Here is an 18,457-nt window from a genome sequence, read left to right as displayed (position 1 = left end):
TTGGTTCTGTGCCAGTGAGGTCAACAGAGGGCTGTTGGTTAGGTTCTGTGCCAGGGATAGTAGTAGTTGCTGTGCTGCTACATTGTTAGTTTGTTGTGTAGATTGTTGTGGAGGGGAGACAGAAGTGGTCGGTGGTGAGTGGGTCACTACTGTGTTGAGGAGACTCTGGGCCAGAGGAGAGTTTAGAAGTTGCTGGTTAGGTTGTTTCTGACCAGAGGAGGCAGCTGCATCGATTCCAAACTGGATAATCTGTGCTCGAAGAAATGCGTTCTCTTTCTCCAGGACTTGGATTTGGTTTTGAAGCATTGCTAAAGCATTGGTTGATTTCTCTGCGATATTGGCACTGGCTGTGAGTTGTTCGTTTTGAAACACGAGCTCTTTCAAGTAGTCGACTGTCTTGTCCAGTACCGTTCCCTTGCTGTACACATACTGGAGTCAGGGAAACATAACGTGAGGGTGAGACATGTACGTGGAGATAACAAAAAACATGCTTAGTTGCTGTTAAAAAATAGCAATTTTATTTTATGTGTAACTAACTACATGTGTTATATACAATGAACTCTGCTGGATTCTATGCTACTAGTAACTAACATAACACTGGGCTCTACACTAAATGCATGCTTAGCAATAATAGTAATTTTTCTCTTAAAAAAAACCAAGTTAGTGATATTTTGATGGTTTTTCCAATAGTACTTTAGTACACACACTCACAGACACACACACTCACCCCGACAATGGAACCAGTAGTTGCGTCTTTCTTCTGACAAGTAGGCACTATCTGAGCCAGTACCTTGATGAGCTCGTTGATCCTGTCCCGACGCCGACGCTCAACTGTGGGAAGAACAACAACAACTGGTAATTATCGTGTTTAGGGCATGTACAATGAAGCTGAGCCAATTGGCAAAATGAATGAACCTTGACCTCACACACACATGTACACTTACTGTACAGTCAAGGCATACTTAATTATTAATTAATGCTCAACCTGTGTGTGTGGGCGTGGCATAATAATTATACGTGATCATTAATTATTTTTATTGCACTATAATTATATAATAATTATTGGACGCTGGAATTCACCGAGCAATATTAAGCCACGTTAAAATTATTTTTAGGCCTAAATCTTTGCACCAAGCTTAATTAACTATTGACTGTAACTCAGGGTCACAGCTTACACCAGTATCCCCCCTCCCCTACACACACACAGTAGGTACACTGACCAAGAGAAGCAACCTTGAGGGGAGCTCAGAGTGAAGTTGACCTTGACTCCAGTGCTGGAGGGGACATAGGGAAGTAAAACCACCGGTACCTTCAGCTTCCCCAAAGAGCTGGCTTTATGAAGGGAGCAAAAGAGTGTGAGGACCGTGGCTGCTATCAAGGCTGCCTTCATCTTGCATGATATCTAGTACAGTTTTCAGTTAGTCCACATGGCTTTCTGATCTCTGACCCCATATGCAACACCCCCTCATCTTGAGCAGCCCCTCCCCCACTTTGTTTGCAAGAATAATTATTATATATTCTTTACACAAATTAATAATAACACACTCATGCACCAATACTAAGACTCAGAGTCCAATTGTTTGATGTGGTGTAACACAGTGTCCATGGAGGGTCTGTCCTGAGGTGATGAGTGGGTGGAGCTCCCGCCATACACCTTCCATACTCGATAGCAGACCAAGAAATACAGCAGCTTCAGGAAATCTGGCATTCACCACTTTACAAGCAAGCACTCCAAAACTGTACACATTATCTTTGTCCATGCACGAGACTGTGGGGGGAGGGAAAATTGGTTCAGGAAATTGATCACATAAACATAAATAACACAATCTACAATTAAATAGACAGTAGTGTACAACACAGGAATAGGGACAGTACTATCCAATGAGAGGTTAATGGATTGTGAATGACACTGTACAAGCTTGATTGTGTTGTAACTATAAATGGAAATTGCATGACCAATCTATTGAGCGAATTTCGTAATTCGTAATTGAAAAATCGCTGTATTTTAAACCCGATAATAATTATTATAGTACCAGGAGTTCATGCACTCCTGATGTAGCACAAAATGGGATATCATCATAATTATACACGTATAATAATTATTATTACAAGCCATGTACAAGACTATGTAGCTGGTACCCTACACAGGTTTAGAATTTAATATCGCATGCATGCATGCTGCAGAAAGGCTGCTATTCCGTGAAAATTAAATCCGCGAAAACCTTTCAACGGTCATTCTACGAAAGTTTATACCCTACCCGCTATACGGTACACAGTACACACTGACAGTGGTGTGCCCGGAATATCTTAATTTTTCAATCCTCCATCTCATAAATGATCCTAGTAAACTATAGGCCTTATTCTGTGAGCACATCTCTGAGTACAAGTATGGGCGGGAACAACAAGTGTGTGTGTGTTCGTTATTTGGGAGGTAGTTACCATCATGCAAATTCTAACCATGTAATACGAAAGCGAAAATAATACGAAAACGAAACGTCCAAAGTTAGGGCCCACATTATAACTAACTACACAGTATACACAAGTACCGTACTTGTTCAATTTAAGGTGACCCTCCAAATATGCGACACCCTCCGATCTTAGGCAATTTTCTGACCTCGATTCCAGGCCGCTAGAAGTAATTTTAAGCAGCCTGTAATCGAGGATAGTAGAGTAACCTCCAATTAGATGCGACCCTATAAATATGCAACACCAGGAATTTTTCTCAACCTCCAAAAGAAATGACCTCTCGTTTTGTAATTATTTACGAATAAGTACATTACCTTGTTCTTGATGAAGGTTCCTCAGTAGTCCCTGTCCATGGACTCCTGTCTTCAGCCTCAACCAATACAGACAAATAGTTTGACCACTTGCTCAGAGCTTCAAAACTGACTGAATCCATGTGGTGTATCACGTGACAAGATATTGTTTATTCTGCAGAGGAGGAAAAATGGCGTGTCTTGTAATTGTACAACTGTCAAACTAAACTGTTACACTGCACTGTGAGTGGAAGATACTGCACTGACTGCACTACTAGCACTGTAGCCTCTGGATTATTATCAGTAAGTGCAGACAGTACTGTTTTTACTGTATGTACATGATTTAGTTTGCACACACCAAATATTATTTTATCACATAATTCTAATAACCATAATTATTCTACAGAGAAGATGTCTGACTATCTCACAATAGCAGATCTAAAGAGATTGTATCTCGTCACGTTTGATGCTCGAATCAAGTGGCGAAACATCTTGCTTATTCTTGACGTACCCTCGGATACAATCCACAGCATCGGGATAGAATGGAGCAACAATCCTGATGACTGCTATCGTGAGGGTTTGATTAAATGGCTTAATGAAGGAGGGAAGAGCTGGAAAGAGATGGTGGAGGCTTTGTCAAGTCCCATCGTGAGTGAAGTTCACATAGCCCAGACCATTGAGAAAGATCATCTACAGTCTACTGGTCCAAACAATCCTACTGATGTGAAGTCAGAGGGTAAGCACTAGTTCAGCACAGGAATCATACAGTCATAATGCTTAGTTCGTTAGCTGCTATAATATTCACCCCCCCCCACACACACACACACACATACACACACACAATGTTCTGCAGTTGACCAAAACCGCCAGAAGATCAACGATAATTTGACTGTTTTCTTAGACGAACCTCTAGGTAAAGGTGCATTTGGAGCAGTCTTCAAAGGCAGCTACAGGGACGAGATATGTGCAGTCAAAGTGCTGCTTCACGACGCTATGGAGATGCAGGCAAGTATTCCAATCGGCAAAAACGAAGAAGCTAGCAATGCAATTGATCGTGAGAGTGATTTTCTCAAGTCGTTCCAGCACCCAAACGTTGTTCAGTTTTTGTCGACTGCCAAGCACCCCAAATCAGGGAGTACAATCCTCGTTGTTGAGCTGATGGATTGCAATCTGAGATCCTATTTCTCCGGCCTTAATGAAGAGTCCCTCACTAGCGAATGTGAAATTAGCCTCTCCAAAGACATGGCTTGTGGTCTGGCCTACATTCACAGCAAGCAGATTATCCATCGTGACCTCTGTGGCGATAACATCTTGCTGAAGCTTACACGACCAGTGCCTGTCGCAAAGATATCCGACTTTGGCATGTCACGGCTATACGATCCCTCCAAGCTTAGCCACACCCTCACAGCCATTGGTCACCGTATGGGGTATCTACCTCTCGAGGCTATTCGATTGGACAAGGATAATTACGATAATAGCCTGGATGTGTTCTCTCTTGGGGCGATTATGATGCAGATTGTTTGCAAGCTGAAGACGATCAAATCTGTGGAAGATCGATCATTCCATGTTGCTCAGATCCCTCACACACACAGGTTGAGGAAGCTTATCGACAGTTGTTTGCAAGAAGACATGAGGAGGAGACCATCTGCCAGGGACATCTGTGAGTCAATGATAAGTATATTATTATGTGTTTTACGTTTCAGTAACTGTAACCCTAACGAAAAAATCATATCCGTCTATTTAATGTTGGTATCGATTTTAGATACTTACCTGACAACAAGCTCGGACCCAGTGGAGGCAACAAAGAACGAGTCAAAGGACACTGAATCAGTCAAGAAGGTGCGTACATGTAGTGTGATAATGAGATTCCCACAGCAACAATAGTATTGTACCTTAACATGCATGGATGCTGTCTCATGTGTTAAGCCGTAACTACACATCTGTTTGAGTGTGCCTATAATTATGTACTTCTTTTAGTGAAGATTGTCTTGTTCTGTTGTAGAATTTTCTCTAATGTTATTCACGTCTGTGTTTGATTTCCACCAATGTTCCCCTGTACAGGCTCACAGGGAACAGATTAAGCACAAAGATGCTGAGCTGGTCAGGAGAGACGCCATCATTCAACAGCAGAGACAGGTGAGACAAATGCACCATTATATTATTGCAGAGCTATAGTAAAAGCTTTGATCTTTTATAATCGTACTGTACATTCTATTAGACTAGTGGGCGTGGCCTCTTAAGCTAATTAGAGAAAGTGATTTAGTGTGCATGCAATTATTGCTACAAGTAACACTCGCTTGTTAGTAGACACTATCCTAATTACACTCATTCATTATTCAGGGTCCCCCTCCCAGAGAGTTGAGACCTCCACTCACTCTGAAATGGAGAGGAGGAAAAGACATGCCAATCAAGATGGGCACCTCGGTTCAGAGTGTTGTTATCGGTGACACGGTGTATGTTGGTGGAGGTGATGCACACAATCCTTGTGACAGGTGTACAGTGATGAAGCTCGAGCAAGATCAATGGACCAAATTACCAGAGTACACTGCCAGGTACTTCGCTATGACATCACTCGCTAATCGACTAGTGCTGGCTGGAGGACATTATCCAAGAAATAACAAACGCACCAATCAGCTTGCAGTGTTTGAGTCAGGGGAATGGACTCACCCGTACCCACCAATGAACATTGCTCGTGATTTCTCAACAGCTGTCTCCTTCAACAACCACATCATTGTAGCTGGTGGGTATAATGATAAAGAACGTATCTCCTCTGTGGAGGTGTTGGACGTGGCATCAAGAAGATGGTACATTGCTCAGTCACTACCTAACCCACGATCAATACTGAAATCGACTCTCATGGGAAACATCCTCTACCTAATGGGAGGGTTCGATCACACTGGGTGTGCAACCAAGACAGTGTACCACGTCGACCTCAATGAACTCATTGCAAAAGCCCTTTCCAACCTGGACACACCCACTCTCTGGCAGACCTTACAGGAAGTACCACTAGTGTGGTCAGCTCCTCTCAGTATTGGGAGGTCACTATTAGCCGTTGGTGGACAAGACGACAGAGTCAACACAAGTTCATCGATCCACCTCTACCAGCCTGACACCAGGAGGTGGGTGAAAGTGGGAGACCTGCCTACTGCGCGAGACTGCTGCACATGCTCAGTACTTCCTAGAGAGGTCATTGTAGCCGGAGGACAGGCAAAATGGTTTACTTATATTCAAACTGTTGATTTCTTCTCTATAAGTGCTAATTAGTTATTTTGTTAATTGTTTCTCTTTAATTGTGCGATGAGTTTATAACGATATTGATATTCTTTTTATCATGTTGAGAAATTAAGTTGCAACAGAATTTTATAATTATAGTTATTATGATGACATGAAGTACATAATTACATTGCCAGAAAATAGTACAAAAACAGACAAAATAATATTTAACAGTCTCATAACAAGTTCAGGTCCTTGGTTGGGGTCTTGTCCGAGGGTAGGGTGGACGCCTTCTCCCAGAATACAAAGTCTATCTCCTCTTCCGAGTCAGACAGTGAGGGGTTAAAGAATCACATGGTCATAGTCACACTGAGTGGCCAGTTTACGTGAGGCCCCTCTCTTTCTTAGCAGCATAGTAGGCCTAAAGGTGTGTGTGTGTGGGGGGGGGGGGGGGGGTCGTACATGATTGTACATTGCACACCTTCAAATAGGACACACTATAGCTGACCTTGAATGGCTTTAAGGGACTCTACAAAGTATGATACAAATGCATTTCCAGCTAATGTACTCTGTACCTCTACCTCCATTCTCAGTGCCTCTTCTTGTCTCCTCAACACTTGGCCGGGCTGAAAAATGGCCGCATAACTGGGGGCCAGGAAAAGATGAGGGGTGCAAAAATCTAACAATAGTACAGAAGACAAATCGATCAGTCAATCTACAATTAGAACTAGAGCACTGAAGTGCTACCCTCGGCTGTTGACATAAATAATAAAGATCTATAGAAACCAGAGGAGTGTTATACTATATGATCTGGCTAAGCAGCAAGTAACGGGAGCAATAAAATAAAACTAGACTATAGGCTGAAACTTTTGAGAACGAGTTTTAGTAGAATCATAACACTAATAGTATCTTATTGCACTAGATTATAATCTTACTTCAAGATATACAGTGAAACAGTATAGCTGTACTCTAGAGGTGGCATAGGTCCGCTATGGAGTCCATTAATTAACCTGACTGTATTCTATGATAATCTCTATAGAGTGACTAGAATAAGAAAAGCTTCACTACAACTCTACACACTAACTGACGTGACACAACTCACTAGTCGAGCCATTTTGATTTCGTGCTCTTGGACTTAAACAGAGCCGAGTCAGCACTCATCCTGTGCAACAGAGAAACATTATTATTAATCAACTAACATTGTTAGTACAAATACACAGTGTTAGTATGTATTAGCCTTTGATTGCATGAACACTAATTATCCGCTCATGCAAGCGTGTAATCAGAGACTAATTGCTTGAGCTGCACTGCACCTGTCGAACCTCCTCTGGATACACAGTGTTAGTATGTATTAGCAATTATTAAAGTTATGATGACCGCTTTACAAACACTACACGATGACCCTTTACCTAATCTGCTCCAATAGTGAGAGGTACTTCTCTTTGTACTCATTTCTCTCCCTCAGCACACGGGCCACCTCCAGCCTCGACACACGTATGTCCTCCTTATATATATGGCCTCTCACACTCACACTCAACTATAGGGACACCACACACAACACATGTACTGGTATACAATATGTACGTACTTACATTATGAATACTAGAATAATCGTAAGAGTCAGTTGAAGTGAGCAGCATAGTAGGCCTAAAGGTGTGTGTGGGGGGGGTCGCACGTTATTACACTCATACAATGTCACCCTCCATGTTAACAACACTCCATACCATGTTGAAATTGATCTCACATCATGCACCCAATGCCCACACACAAGATCACAAAATGTGGAGCTTACCAGCTCTACAACATATATAGATAGAAGCGGTTTTTAACAAGGAATCAAAGGGTATATAAGATATACCTTTCAAACGTCATTTTGAGCTACAAAACTAATTTGGACACAACCAAGGATAATAGCTGATGGTCCAAGGCCGAAAAATTACACAAAAGAAATTTTAGATTGAAGCACATTATTTGAAAGTCTGTTTCTAAGCTTTAAGCAAATAATATAAATTTTGACATTGGATCAACGGTATTAAAGTTATGGCTGTTTAAAATAATGTGTTTAACTACCCCTCCCCTCAAGAAGAGTATGTTAGATCTTTAATGGTTACTAAAGCACACTAACTACAAACAAAAGGATTATATGTACTAGCCTCGTTCACCGGCCTACCCTGGGATCCAGGCTATAATTATATGTACATGACATAATTATGTACAGTACATGACCTTGCAGTATTGACCCTAAACACACACCTGGGTACATACTGTCAAGGAGGTCATGATGAACACACACTAACCTGAGGAGATAGGTTCTCCCTGGAGAGTACGGAGGGCAGGTACTGGTTGGAGGAGGCCGTGAGAACAGCTGCACCAAACACACCTCCCAGTCTCACACACACTAGAGCTGCACAACAGACACACCAGGATGGAGCATGCCCAGTTTCCCAATCACCTTCCCACGTACACACACCTCCGCACAACGGCCCGGGAACTAGGTAGAGTCTGTGGAGTGTGTGTGCAGGGGAGGGGGCGGTAAATACAAGCAGGGCAGAAGTGTGGGCAGTGAGCAAGTGAGTTGTAGGAATAAATTTTATGACAAAATAATCTTCCAGTGGATTCAACACATACACTTCAAAAACCTCACGGCCACTAATTCCCAACAAACTGGACTGAATGCATATGTAGTTCCTTCACAAGTCCCTAACACACATACACAGCTGTGCTTATGCAACCCTCACCTTCAGCTGCCTTGAGGAAGTATCCACTGCCATCTTTGGTGAAGGACACCTCCAGCAGCTGCATGACACGGTCCAGTAGTCCATGGATCACTTCAAACCCGGGGGTACGACTATAATACACTGCACACAACCGACGATGGTTCCGTGTTCCTACATCTACAGCATAGGACACACAAATTAGTGAGCTTTGGCACTGCGAGCAATTAGCGGTTTTAAGACACTTTATACAATAGTGCTTTCTCAAAGCTACAGAATGCGTCTTTCAGTTTTTTAAATAGGACGTTCCTAACACAAGTTATGGCCTCTAAAAGATAGCTCTAAAAACAAACCTGATTTTTCAACAGCCATTAACCCTTTCCCGGCTTTAATTAAAACAAAATAATACAGAATTAATACATGTTTTTCTTTAAAAATCCATATCTTATGAACCATACATTGAAATCACTCGTAACTATTTCCTACAGGTAGCCCAGACCCCAGGGGTACCATGACATCATCATCGTTACCTAGCAACTGACCACCCCCAACTAATTAGCGATTGTTTACAAACATTCACAATTATGTACACAAACAATATTATACGAAGGCACAAAGTGCTATAGACACTAAGTAAGTGTTCTCAATGTTCTCACGGTGACATAGTTCGATCAGGATCTGCCGAAACTTCTCTGCGAGGTCGTATCAGCAGACGCCCTTTTCCCGGGAAACGTTCTTCACCTACACACACGTTTACAAGTTCAATGGTGGCTCATGATATCCACTGCTGTACTAACTAGCCTAAGCAAACATATACTGAAGCTATCCTGAAGCTATCAGTATACAGTATGTTTTACAAATGCTACTCTAGACTTACCAGATCCAGAAACTTGGTCCAGCTCCTTCAGGCTCCTCAGGCTCTTTATTTTTTAGCTTGAGGTAGCTTCCTACCTAGCTATGATCCCAGTCACTGTCCTCTCACTCTACAAGGCCATGAGGATTGATATTCTCACTGTCTAGCAGCTCTAGAACCCCATTGAGGTTGTACTACAAAGATCTTGAAGTCATCATCAAACGGTCACTTTTCTTTCGACCGTACTGCACAAAGTGTACCTCAAAGCAAGATGTTGAAAATACCATGTGAAAGAGCAGCTCAATGCGCATGTGCTGGTACCTACAGTGTGTGCATAGCTCCAACACAGCCAGCACAGCAAATTTTTGAAAAATCTCGGTCAGCTGGACGACATATGTCGTCCAAAGCCGGGAAAGGGTTAACTTTAATACCGTTGATCCAATGTCAAAAATGTTATGATTTTTTGAAAGCTTAGAATTAAAGAGACCTTTCAAATGATGTGTTTCGATCCAAAATTTTGTTGGGGCCCTAATTTGTAATTTTCCGCCTTGGACCATGGGCTATTTTATTCATGTTATGGCCAAATTGGCAAATACTTTTATCTCTCAAATATAAACTTTGATGACACCATTTGAAAGGTCTCTTTCTAAGCTTTCAGAAAATCAGAAAATCATTGAAATTATATCCACGGAATTCAACTTATGGCAGCTAAAAGATAGCTCTGAAAACAAGCCTGATTCTGAAAAAACACCCACGCCTTCCCCAAGAAAAAATTAATGTCAGCACTTCCGTCTCACAAAAACCGCTTACCTTGCAAATAGTGTCTTAGCTAGATAAAATCTCATTCTTCTGCATGTGGAGTGAACCCCAGACCAGCCAGAATACAGCCAGCTCTGTGAGTGAGTGAGCACAGTGTGTAAGATGGTACTTGATCTACTGGGTACAGTTACCTTGCTGGTGCTTCATCAGCGTCTATCTCCTGTAGTGGAAGGTATACCTCAGCCAGCTCATCAGAAGCACTACACATACAGAGAGAGGGGAAGATGAAAGGTAAATAAAGTACTGAAAATAACTACTGAAAATATACACACAAACCATAATCATACGAATGCTGACTAGCAGTCAAACACACAGTATACTACACACTAGGACACCTACACACTGGTAACCCTAATCATAGCTGGACACAATAAAATTCATTATTGTAATTTTACTGTACTTAAAACACCTCCCCCCACCCCTAGTATACAGACCTGCCTGCTGCTGTGTTCTTGTCCCCTGAGGCCATGCAGTAGCTCCCCCTCTCTAGCGAGCAGCTGCACTCTCTCAGTGTCACACTTGAGTACACTATCCAGTGCTAGTGTGTTGTCCCCGGTGACCTCTTGCTCCACGTGTAGTACACTCACACCAGCTGGTAGACGCAGCTCATGACACGCCATAGAGCGGAGGAGGGTGGACTTGCCAACACCTGCACGTGTGTGAGGGGGTGTGGTTAGGGCAGGGGAGAGACACACATGTATCACTACAAGTATGCTAGCTGCATGGTTAGATATCTGACACTATGTCCGGTTTAATGCTCAACCTGTGTGGGCGTGTGTGGGTGGGAGTGTGTGTGTGTGTGTGTGTGTGGGTGGGAGTGTGTGTGTGTGGCATAATAATTATACGTGATCATTAATTATTTTTATTGCACTATAATTATATAATAATTATTGGACGCTGGAATTCACCGAGCAATATTAAGCCACGTTAAAATTGTTTTTAGGCCTAAATCTTTGCACCAAGCTTAATTAACTATTGACTGTAACTCAGGGTCACAGCTTACACCAGTATCCCCCCTCCCCTACACACACACAGTAGGTACACTGACCAAAAGAAGCAACCTTGAGGGGAGCTCAGAGTGAAGTTGACCTTGACTCCAGTGCTGGAGGGGACATAGGGAAGTAAAACCACCTGTACGTTCACCTTCCCCAGAGAGCTAGCTTTATGAAGGGAGCAGACAAGTGTGAGGACCGTGGCTGCTATCATCTTGCATGATATCTAGTACAGTTTTCAGTGAGTCCACATGGCTTTCTGATCTCTGGCCCCATATGCAACACCCCCTCATCTTGAGCAGCCCCTCCCCCACTTTGTTTGCAAGAAAATCTTCATAATAATTATATTCTTTACACAAATTAATAATAACACACTCATGCACCAATACTAAGACTCAGAGTCCAATTGTTTGATGTGGTGTAACACAGTGTCCATGGAGGGTCTGTCCTGAGGTGATGAGTGGGTGGAGCTCCCGCCATACACCTTCCATACTCGATAGCAGACCAAGAAATACAGCAGCTTCAGGAAATCTGGCATTCACCACTTCACAAGCAAGCACTCCAAAACTGTACACATCATCTTTGTCCATGCACGAGACTGTGGGGGGAGGGAAATTGGTTCAGGAAATTGATCACATAAACATAAATAACACAATCTACAATTAAATAGACAGTAGTGTACAACACAGGAATAGGGACAGTACTATCCAATGAGAGGTTAATGGATTGTGAATGACACTGTACAAGCTTGATTGTGTTGCAACTATAAATGGGAAATTGCATGACCAATCTATTGAGCGAATTTCGTAATTCGTAATTGAAAAGTCGCTGTATTTTAAACCCGATAATAATTATTATAGTACCAGGAGTTCATGCACTCCTGATGTAGTACAAAATGGGATATCATCATAATTATACACGTATAATAATTATTATTACAAGCCATGTACAAGACTATGTAGCTGGTACCCTACACAGGTTTAGAATTTAATATCGCATGCATGCATGCTGCAGAAAGGCTGCTATTCCGTGAAAATTAAATCCGCGAAAACCTTTCAACGGTCATTCTACGAAAGTTTATACCCTACCCGCTATACGGTATACAGTACACACTGACAGTGGTGTGCCCGGAATATCGCAATCCTCCATCTCATAAATGATCCTAGTAAACTATAGGCCTTATTCTGTGAGCACATCTGAGTACAAGTATGGGCGGGAACAACAAGTGTGTGTGTGTTCGTTATTTGGGAGGTAGTTACCATCATGCAAATTCTAACCATGTAATTCGAAAGCGAAAATGATACGAAAACGAAAGGTCCAAAGTTAGGGCCCACATTATAACTAACTACACAGTATACACAAGTACCGTACTTATTCAATTTAAGGTGACCCTCCAAATATGCGACACCCTCCGATCTTAGGTAATATTCTGATCTCTAAAAGTAGCGACTGATGCATGTGACAATTATATTTTTATGTCGCGTCCTAAATAGAGGTCAAACCACAGCCTCGATTCCAGGCCGCTAGAAACAATATAATTTTAAGCATCCTATAATCGAGGATAGTAGAGTAACCTCCAATTAGATACGACCCTCTAAATATGCGACACCAGGAATTTTTCTCAACCTCCAAAAGAAATGACCTCTCACTTTGTAATTTAATATTTATGAATAACTGTACCTTGTTAATGTTCTTGATGAAGGTTCCTCAGTAGCCCCTGTCCATGGACTCATGTCTTCAGCCTCCACCAATACAGACAAATAGTTTGACCACTTGCTCAGAGCTTCAAAACTGACTGTACAATTTCTACTTTTCTCTAGCTATGGAAGTGAAAGACCAGCCACGTGGTTTAGCAATGTTATTATCGCACGTGACAGCTATTTGTTTATTCTGCAGAGAAAGAGGACGGGTCTCGTTGTAGCTGAGCTAGCTGTTGTCCTGTATTTCTGTATTGTGCCTGGTATCAAGCTGTGAAGATACTGTAGCCTCTGGATTATTATCAGTAAGTGCAGACAGTACTGTTTTTACTGTATGTACATGATTTAGTTTGCACACACCAAATATTATTTTATCACATATTAAATTCTGACAAATTATAACCATAATTATTCTACAGAGAAGATGTCCGACTATCTCACAATAGCAGATCTAAAGAGATTGTATCTCGTCACGTTTGATGCTCGAATTAAGTGGCGAAACATCTTGCTTATTCTTGACATACCCCAGGCTACAATCCACAGCATCGGGAAAGAATGGAGCAACAATCCTGATGACTGCTATCGTGAGGGTTTGATTAAATGGCTTAATGAAGGAGGGAAGAGCTGGAAGGAGATGGTGGAGGCTTTGTCAAGTCCCATCGTGAGTGAAGTTCACATAGCCCAGACCATCGAAAGAGATCATCTACAGTCTACTGGTCCAAACAACCCTAAAAAAGTAAAATTACAAGGTAAGTACCAATTCGGCATAATATTATTTTACCCCACACAACATTCTACAGTTGACCAAGATCGCCAGAAGATTAACGAGGATTTAACTGTTTTCCTAGACGAGCGTCTCGGTAAAGGTGCATTTGGAGCAGTCTTCAAAGGCAGCTACAAGGGCGAGATATGTGCAGTCAAAGTGCTGCTTCACGATGCTATGGAGATGCAGGCAAGTATTTCAGTTGGCAAAAACGAAGAAGCTAGCGATGCAATTGATCGTGAGAGAGATTTTCTCAAGTCGTTCCAGCACCCAAATGTTGTTCAGTTTTTGTCGACTGCCAAGCACCCGAAATCAGGGAGTACAATCCTCGTTGTTGAGCTGATGGATTGCAATCTGAGATCCTATTTCTCTGGCCTTGATGAAGAGTCCCTCACTAGCGAATGTGAAATTAGCCTCTCCAAAGACATGGCTTGTGGTCTGGCCTACATTCATAGCAAGCAGATTATCCATCGTGACCTCTGTGGCGATAACGTCTTGCTGAAGCTTGCACGACCAGTACCTGTCGCAAAGATTTCCGACTTTGGCATGTCACGGCTATACGATCCCTCCAAGCTTAGCCACACCCTCACAGCCATTGGTCACTGTATGGGGTATCTACCTCTCGAGGCTATTCGATTGGAAGAAGAGAAATACGATAGTAGCCTGGATGTGTTTTCCTATGGGGTGATTGTGACACAGATTGTTTGCAAGCTAGAGACCATTAAATCAGCCAAGGATCGATCATTCCATGTTGCCCAGATCCCTCACACACACAGGTTGAGGAAGCTTATCGACAGTTGTTTGCAAGAAGACATGAGGAGGAGACCATCTGCCAGGGATATCTGTGAGTCAATGATAAGTATGTGTTTTACAATTCCGCTAACCCTATAACTATAACCCTAACGAAAAAAATCATATTCGTCTTTATTAATGTTGGTATCGATTTTCTAGATGCTTACTTGACGAGAGGTTCTGGTTCAGTGGAGGCAACAAAGAGGGAGTCAAAGGACACTCAACCAGTCAAGAAGGTGCATACATGTAGTGTGTGAATGAGATTCCCACAGCAACAATAGTATTGTACCTTAACATGCATGGATGCTGTCTCATGTGTTAAGCCGTAACTACACATCCATTTGAGTGTGCCTATAATTATGTACTTCCTTTAGCGGAAATTGTTGTTTGTTCTTGTTCTATTGTAGAATTTTCATTAATGATATTCACGTGTGTGAAACGTTCCCTTGTACAGCCACACAGGAAACAGATTGGGCACAAGGATGCTGAGCTGGTCAGGAGAGACGCCATCATTCAACAGCAGAGACAGGTGAGACAAAATGCACCATTATATTATTGCAGAGCTATAGTAGAAGCTTTGATCTCTTATAATCGTACTGTACATTCTATTAGACTGGTGGGCGTGGCCTCTTAAGCTAATTAGAGAAAGTGATTTAGTGTGCATGCAATTATTGCTACAAGTAACACTCGCTTGTTAGTAGACACTATCCTAATTACACTCATTCATTATTCAGGGTCCCCCTCCCAGAGAGTTGAGACCTCCACTCACTCTGAAATGGAGAAGAGGAAAAGACATGCCAATCAAGATGGGTGACTCGGTACAGAGTGTTGTTATCGGTGACACGGTGTATGTTGGTGGAGGGTTTGCAGTCAATGATCGTGACAGGTGTACAGTGATGAAGCTCGAGCAAGATCAATGGACCAAACTACCAGAGTACACTGCCAAGTACTTCGCTATGACATCACTCGCTAATCGACTAGTGTTGGTGGGAGGAAATAATCCAAGAAACAAAAAACGCACCAATCAGCTTGCAGTGTTTGAATCAGGGGAATGGACTCACCCGTACCCACCAATGAACATTGCTCGTTCTTCCTCAACAGCTGTCTCCTTTAACAACCGCATCATTGTAGCTGGTGGGGATGATGATAAAGAACGTACCTCCTCTGTGGAGGTGTTGGACGTGGCATCAAGAAGATGGTACATTGCTCAGTCACTACCTAACCCACGATCATCACTGAAATCGACTCTCATAGGAAACACCCTCTACCTAATGGGAGGATACGATCACACTCTGAGTGCAACCAAGACAGTGTACCACGTCGACCTCACTGAACTCGTTGCAAAGGCCCATTCGAACCTGGACACACCCACTCTCTGGCAGACCTTACAGGAAGCACCACTCTTCTGGTCAGCTCCTCTCAGTATTGGGAGGTCACTATTAGCCGTTGGTGGACTGGACGACAGAGTCAACCCAAGTTCAGTGATCCACCTCTACCAGCCTGACACCAGGAGGTGGGTGAAAGTGTGAGACCTGTCTACTGCACGATACTGCTCCACATACTCAGTACTTCCTAGTGGAGAGGTCATTGTAGCCGGAGGACAGACACAACTGTTAACTTTTATTCAAACTGTTGATTTCTTCTCTTTAAGTGCTAATTAGTTATTTTGTTAATTGTTTCTCTTTAATTGTGCGATGAGTTTATAACGATATTATTTTTATTATGTTGAGTTGCAACAGAATTTTATCGCATATAATTATAGTTATTATGATGACATGAAGTGGTACATACATAATTACATTGCCAGAAAATAGTACAAAAACAGACAAAATAATATTTAACAGTCTCATAACAAGTTTAGGTCCTTGGTTGGGGTCTTGTCCGAGGGTAGGGTGGACGCCTTCTCCCAGAATCAAAATCTCTCCTCTTCCGAGTCAAACAGTGAGGGGTGGGGCTCGGGAACTGAGGGGTTAAAGAGTCACATGGACACAGTCACACTGAGGGACCAGTTTACGTGAGGCCCTTCTCTTTCTTAACAGCATAGTAGGCCTAAAGGTGTGTGTGGGGGGGGGGGGTCGTACATGATTGTACATTGCACACCTTCAAATAGGACACACTATAGCTGACCTTGAATGACTTTAAGGGACTCTACAAAGTATGACACAAATGCATTTTCCAGCTAATGTACTCTGTACCTCTACCTCCATTCTCAGTGCCTCTTCTTGTCTCTTCAACACTTGGCCGGGCTGAAAAATGGCCGCATAACTGGGGGCCGGAAAAGATGAGGGGTGGAAAAATCAAACAATAGTACAGAAGACAAATCGATCAGAATTAGAACTAGAGCACTGAAGTGCTACCCTCGGCTGTTGACATAAATAATAAAGATCTATAGAAACCAGAGGAGTGTTATACAATAGTATATATGATCTGGCTAAGTAGCAAGTAACGGGAGCAATAAAATAAAACTAGTCTACAATAGGCTGAAACTTTTGAGAACGAGTTTTAGTAGAATCATAACACTAATAGTATCTTATTGCACTAGATTATAATCTTACTTCAAGATATACAGTGAAACAGTATAGCTGTACTCTAGAGGTGGCATAGGTCCGCTATGGAGTCCATTAATTAACCTGACTGTATTCTATAATAATCTCTATAGAGTGACTAGAATAAGAAAAGCTTCACTACAACTCTACACACTAACTGACGTGACACAACTCACTAGTCGAGCCACTTTGATTTCTTGCTCTTGGACTTAAACAGAGCAGAGTCAGCACTCATCCTGTGCAACAGAGAAACATTATTATTAATCAACTAACATTGTTAGTACAAATACACAGTGTTAGTATGTACTAGCCTTTGATTGCATGAACACTAATTATCCGCTCATGCAAGCGTGTAATCAGAGACTAATTGCTTGAGCTGCACTGCACCTGTCGAACCTCCTCTGGATACACAGTGTTAGTATGTATTAGCAGTTATTAAAGTTATGATGACCGCTTTACAAACACTACACGATGACCCTTTACCTAATCTGCTCCAATAGTGAGAGGTACTTCTCTTTGTACTCATTTCTCTCCCTCAGCACACGAGCCACCTCCAGCCTCGACACACGTATGTCCTCCTTATATATATGGCCTCTCACACTCACACTCAACTATAGGGACACCACACACAACACATGTACTGGTATACAATATGTACGTACTTACATTATGAATACTAGAATAATCGTAAGAGTCAGTTAATGTGATACCTTTTGTGGAGAGTGAGAGCTGCTGAGCTTTGACACTCTCCAGGAACTTGTTAAAGTCCTCCTCGTCCTGAGTCAGTGTTCTGTAGCCAGGATAAACAACACATGGACACATTCAAACTGGTAGTGTGATGAAGGGCCTGGTACACGTACCGTACAATGACATGTACAAATATTGTGAGCTAGTGTTCTCAATTGACACACGTTTCCCTGTACACACCTAAACTGCATACATTGAAGCATACCTTGTATACAAGTGCATGTACATACAGACTACTGAGTAAGCATGCTAGGTTCCCATTCTGTGTACTGTACATTCAATAGTACACAGTCAACTCATTGCACTGCATAACTACACATTATACACACGTACCTTGTTCTTGATGAAGGTTCTTCATCAAGTTTTCAGTGGCTATAAAATTATAATGGTTATAATTATGCGAAAGCAGTCGATTTAATTTATACCCAGCCAACTTTCCAGGAAAGTCTCCGCTTGAGATGCAGGCTAGGCTGCACATAATTATAATGGGCGTGGTTACATATAAATGGGCTTTGCTACAATATTTTTCTCAAAGAGATCCACACAAATATCATGTATAAAAACT

General features: G+C 42.2%; 3 protein-coding genes and 5 long non-coding RNA genes across 13 annotated transcripts in view; 2 read left to right on the top strand and 6 right to left on the bottom strand.

Moving 5' to 3' along the window:
• Window positions 1-16,328, top strand: part of LOC135352080 (uncharacterized) — a 29,380-nt gene extending 13,052 nt beyond the window's left edge. The window contains exons 1-6 of one of the 2 annotated variants that reach the window (XM_064551227.1): window positions 13,227-13,349; window positions 13,464-13,793; window positions 13,845-14,651; window positions 14,759-14,835; window positions 15,054-15,128; window positions 15,334-16,328. In XM_064551227.1, coding sequence (XP_064407297.1) covers window positions 13,469-13,793; window positions 13,845-14,651; window positions 14,759-14,835; window positions 15,054-15,128; window positions 15,334-16,128 — 2,079 coding nt within the window. In that variant the 5' untranslated portion in view covers window positions 13,227-13,349; window positions 13,464-13,468 and the 3' untranslated portion in view covers window positions 16,129-16,328. Of the gene's footprint in view, window positions 1-13,226; window positions 13,350-13,463; window positions 13,794-13,844; window positions 14,652-14,758; window positions 14,836-15,053; window positions 15,129-15,333 lie in introns of those variants that run through there. The other variant, XM_064551226.1, reaches the window with a different exon arrangement.
• Window positions 1-18,457, bottom strand: part of LOC135352059 (uncharacterized) — a gene marked incomplete in the record, with an annotated part of 851,949 nt that overhangs the window by 123,842 nt on the left and 709,650 nt on the right.
• On the bottom strand, window positions 1,505-2,905 carry LOC135352166 (uncharacterized). Its single transcript, XR_010399628.1, has 2 exons — window positions 2,781-2,905; window positions 1,505-1,768 (listed from the first exon to the last, which is right to left on the bottom strand). It is a non-coding gene; the product is annotated as an uncharacterized LOC135352166 (long non-coding RNA).
• LOC135352090 (uncharacterized) lies at window positions 2,910-6,085 on the top strand. The gene is made up of 6 exons (XM_064551255.1): window positions 2,910-3,059; window positions 3,163-3,492; window positions 3,610-4,416; window positions 4,519-4,595; window positions 4,818-4,892; window positions 5,097-6,085. The coding sequence occupies exons 2-6, from the start codon at window positions 3,168-3,170 to the stop codon at window positions 6,018-6,020; spliced, it is 2,208 nt and encodes a 735-aa protein (XP_064407325.1). The 5' UTR covers window positions 2,910-3,059; window positions 3,163-3,167; the 3' UTR covers window positions 6,021-6,085.
• The window catches only part of LOC135352192 (uncharacterized), a 40,941-nt gene continuing 29,595 nt past the window's right edge, over window positions 7,112-18,457 (bottom strand). Inside the window, exons 1-4 of one of the 2 annotated variants that reach the window (XR_010399672.1) lie at window positions 10,347-10,513; window positions 8,708-8,863; window positions 8,267-8,471; window positions 7,112-7,506 (exon numbers count right to left, since the gene is read on the bottom strand). This is a non-coding gene — a long non-coding RNA (uncharacterized LOC135352192). Of the gene's footprint in view, window positions 7,507-8,266; window positions 8,472-8,707; window positions 8,864-10,346; window positions 10,514-18,457 lie in introns of those variants that run through there. The other variant, XR_010399671.1, reaches the window with a different exon arrangement.
• LOC135352158 (uncharacterized) lies at window positions 9,246-9,965 on the bottom strand. The gene is made up of 2 exons (XR_010399615.1): window positions 9,561-9,965; window positions 9,246-9,424 (listed from the first exon to the last, which is right to left on the bottom strand). It is a non-coding gene; the product is annotated as an uncharacterized LOC135352158 (long non-coding RNA).
• LOC135352198 (uncharacterized) lies at window positions 10,513-13,198 on the bottom strand. The gene is made up of 4 exons (XR_010399677.1): window positions 13,028-13,198; window positions 11,404-11,945; window positions 10,790-11,004; window positions 10,513-10,555 (listed from the first exon to the last, which is right to left on the bottom strand). It is a non-coding gene; the product is annotated as an uncharacterized LOC135352198 (long non-coding RNA).
• LOC135352176 (uncharacterized) lies at window positions 16,335-18,455 on the bottom strand. Of its 4 annotated transcripts, XR_010399645.1 has the most exons (6): window positions 18,226-18,382; window positions 17,856-17,935; window positions 17,629-17,756; window positions 17,322-17,381; window positions 16,795-16,864; window positions 16,335-16,648 (listed from the first exon to the last, which is right to left on the bottom strand). It is a non-coding gene; the product is annotated as an uncharacterized LOC135352176 (long non-coding RNA). The 4 variants fall into 4 exon arrangements; XR_010399644.1 differs by having other exon boundaries at window positions 17,629-17,935; XR_010399647.1 differs by having other exon boundaries at window positions 16,801-16,864; window positions 17,629-17,935.

Source organism: Halichondria panicea, chromosome 1, assembly GCF_963675165.1.
Source record: "Halichondria panicea chromosome 1, odHalPani1.1, whole genome shotgun sequence".
Lineage (NCBI taxonomy): Eukaryota > Metazoa > Porifera > Demospongiae > Suberitida > Halichondriidae > Halichondria > Halichondria panicea.
Note: the sequence above shows the minus strand (reverse complement) of the source record. Positions and strands in the feature narration are given on the sequence as shown.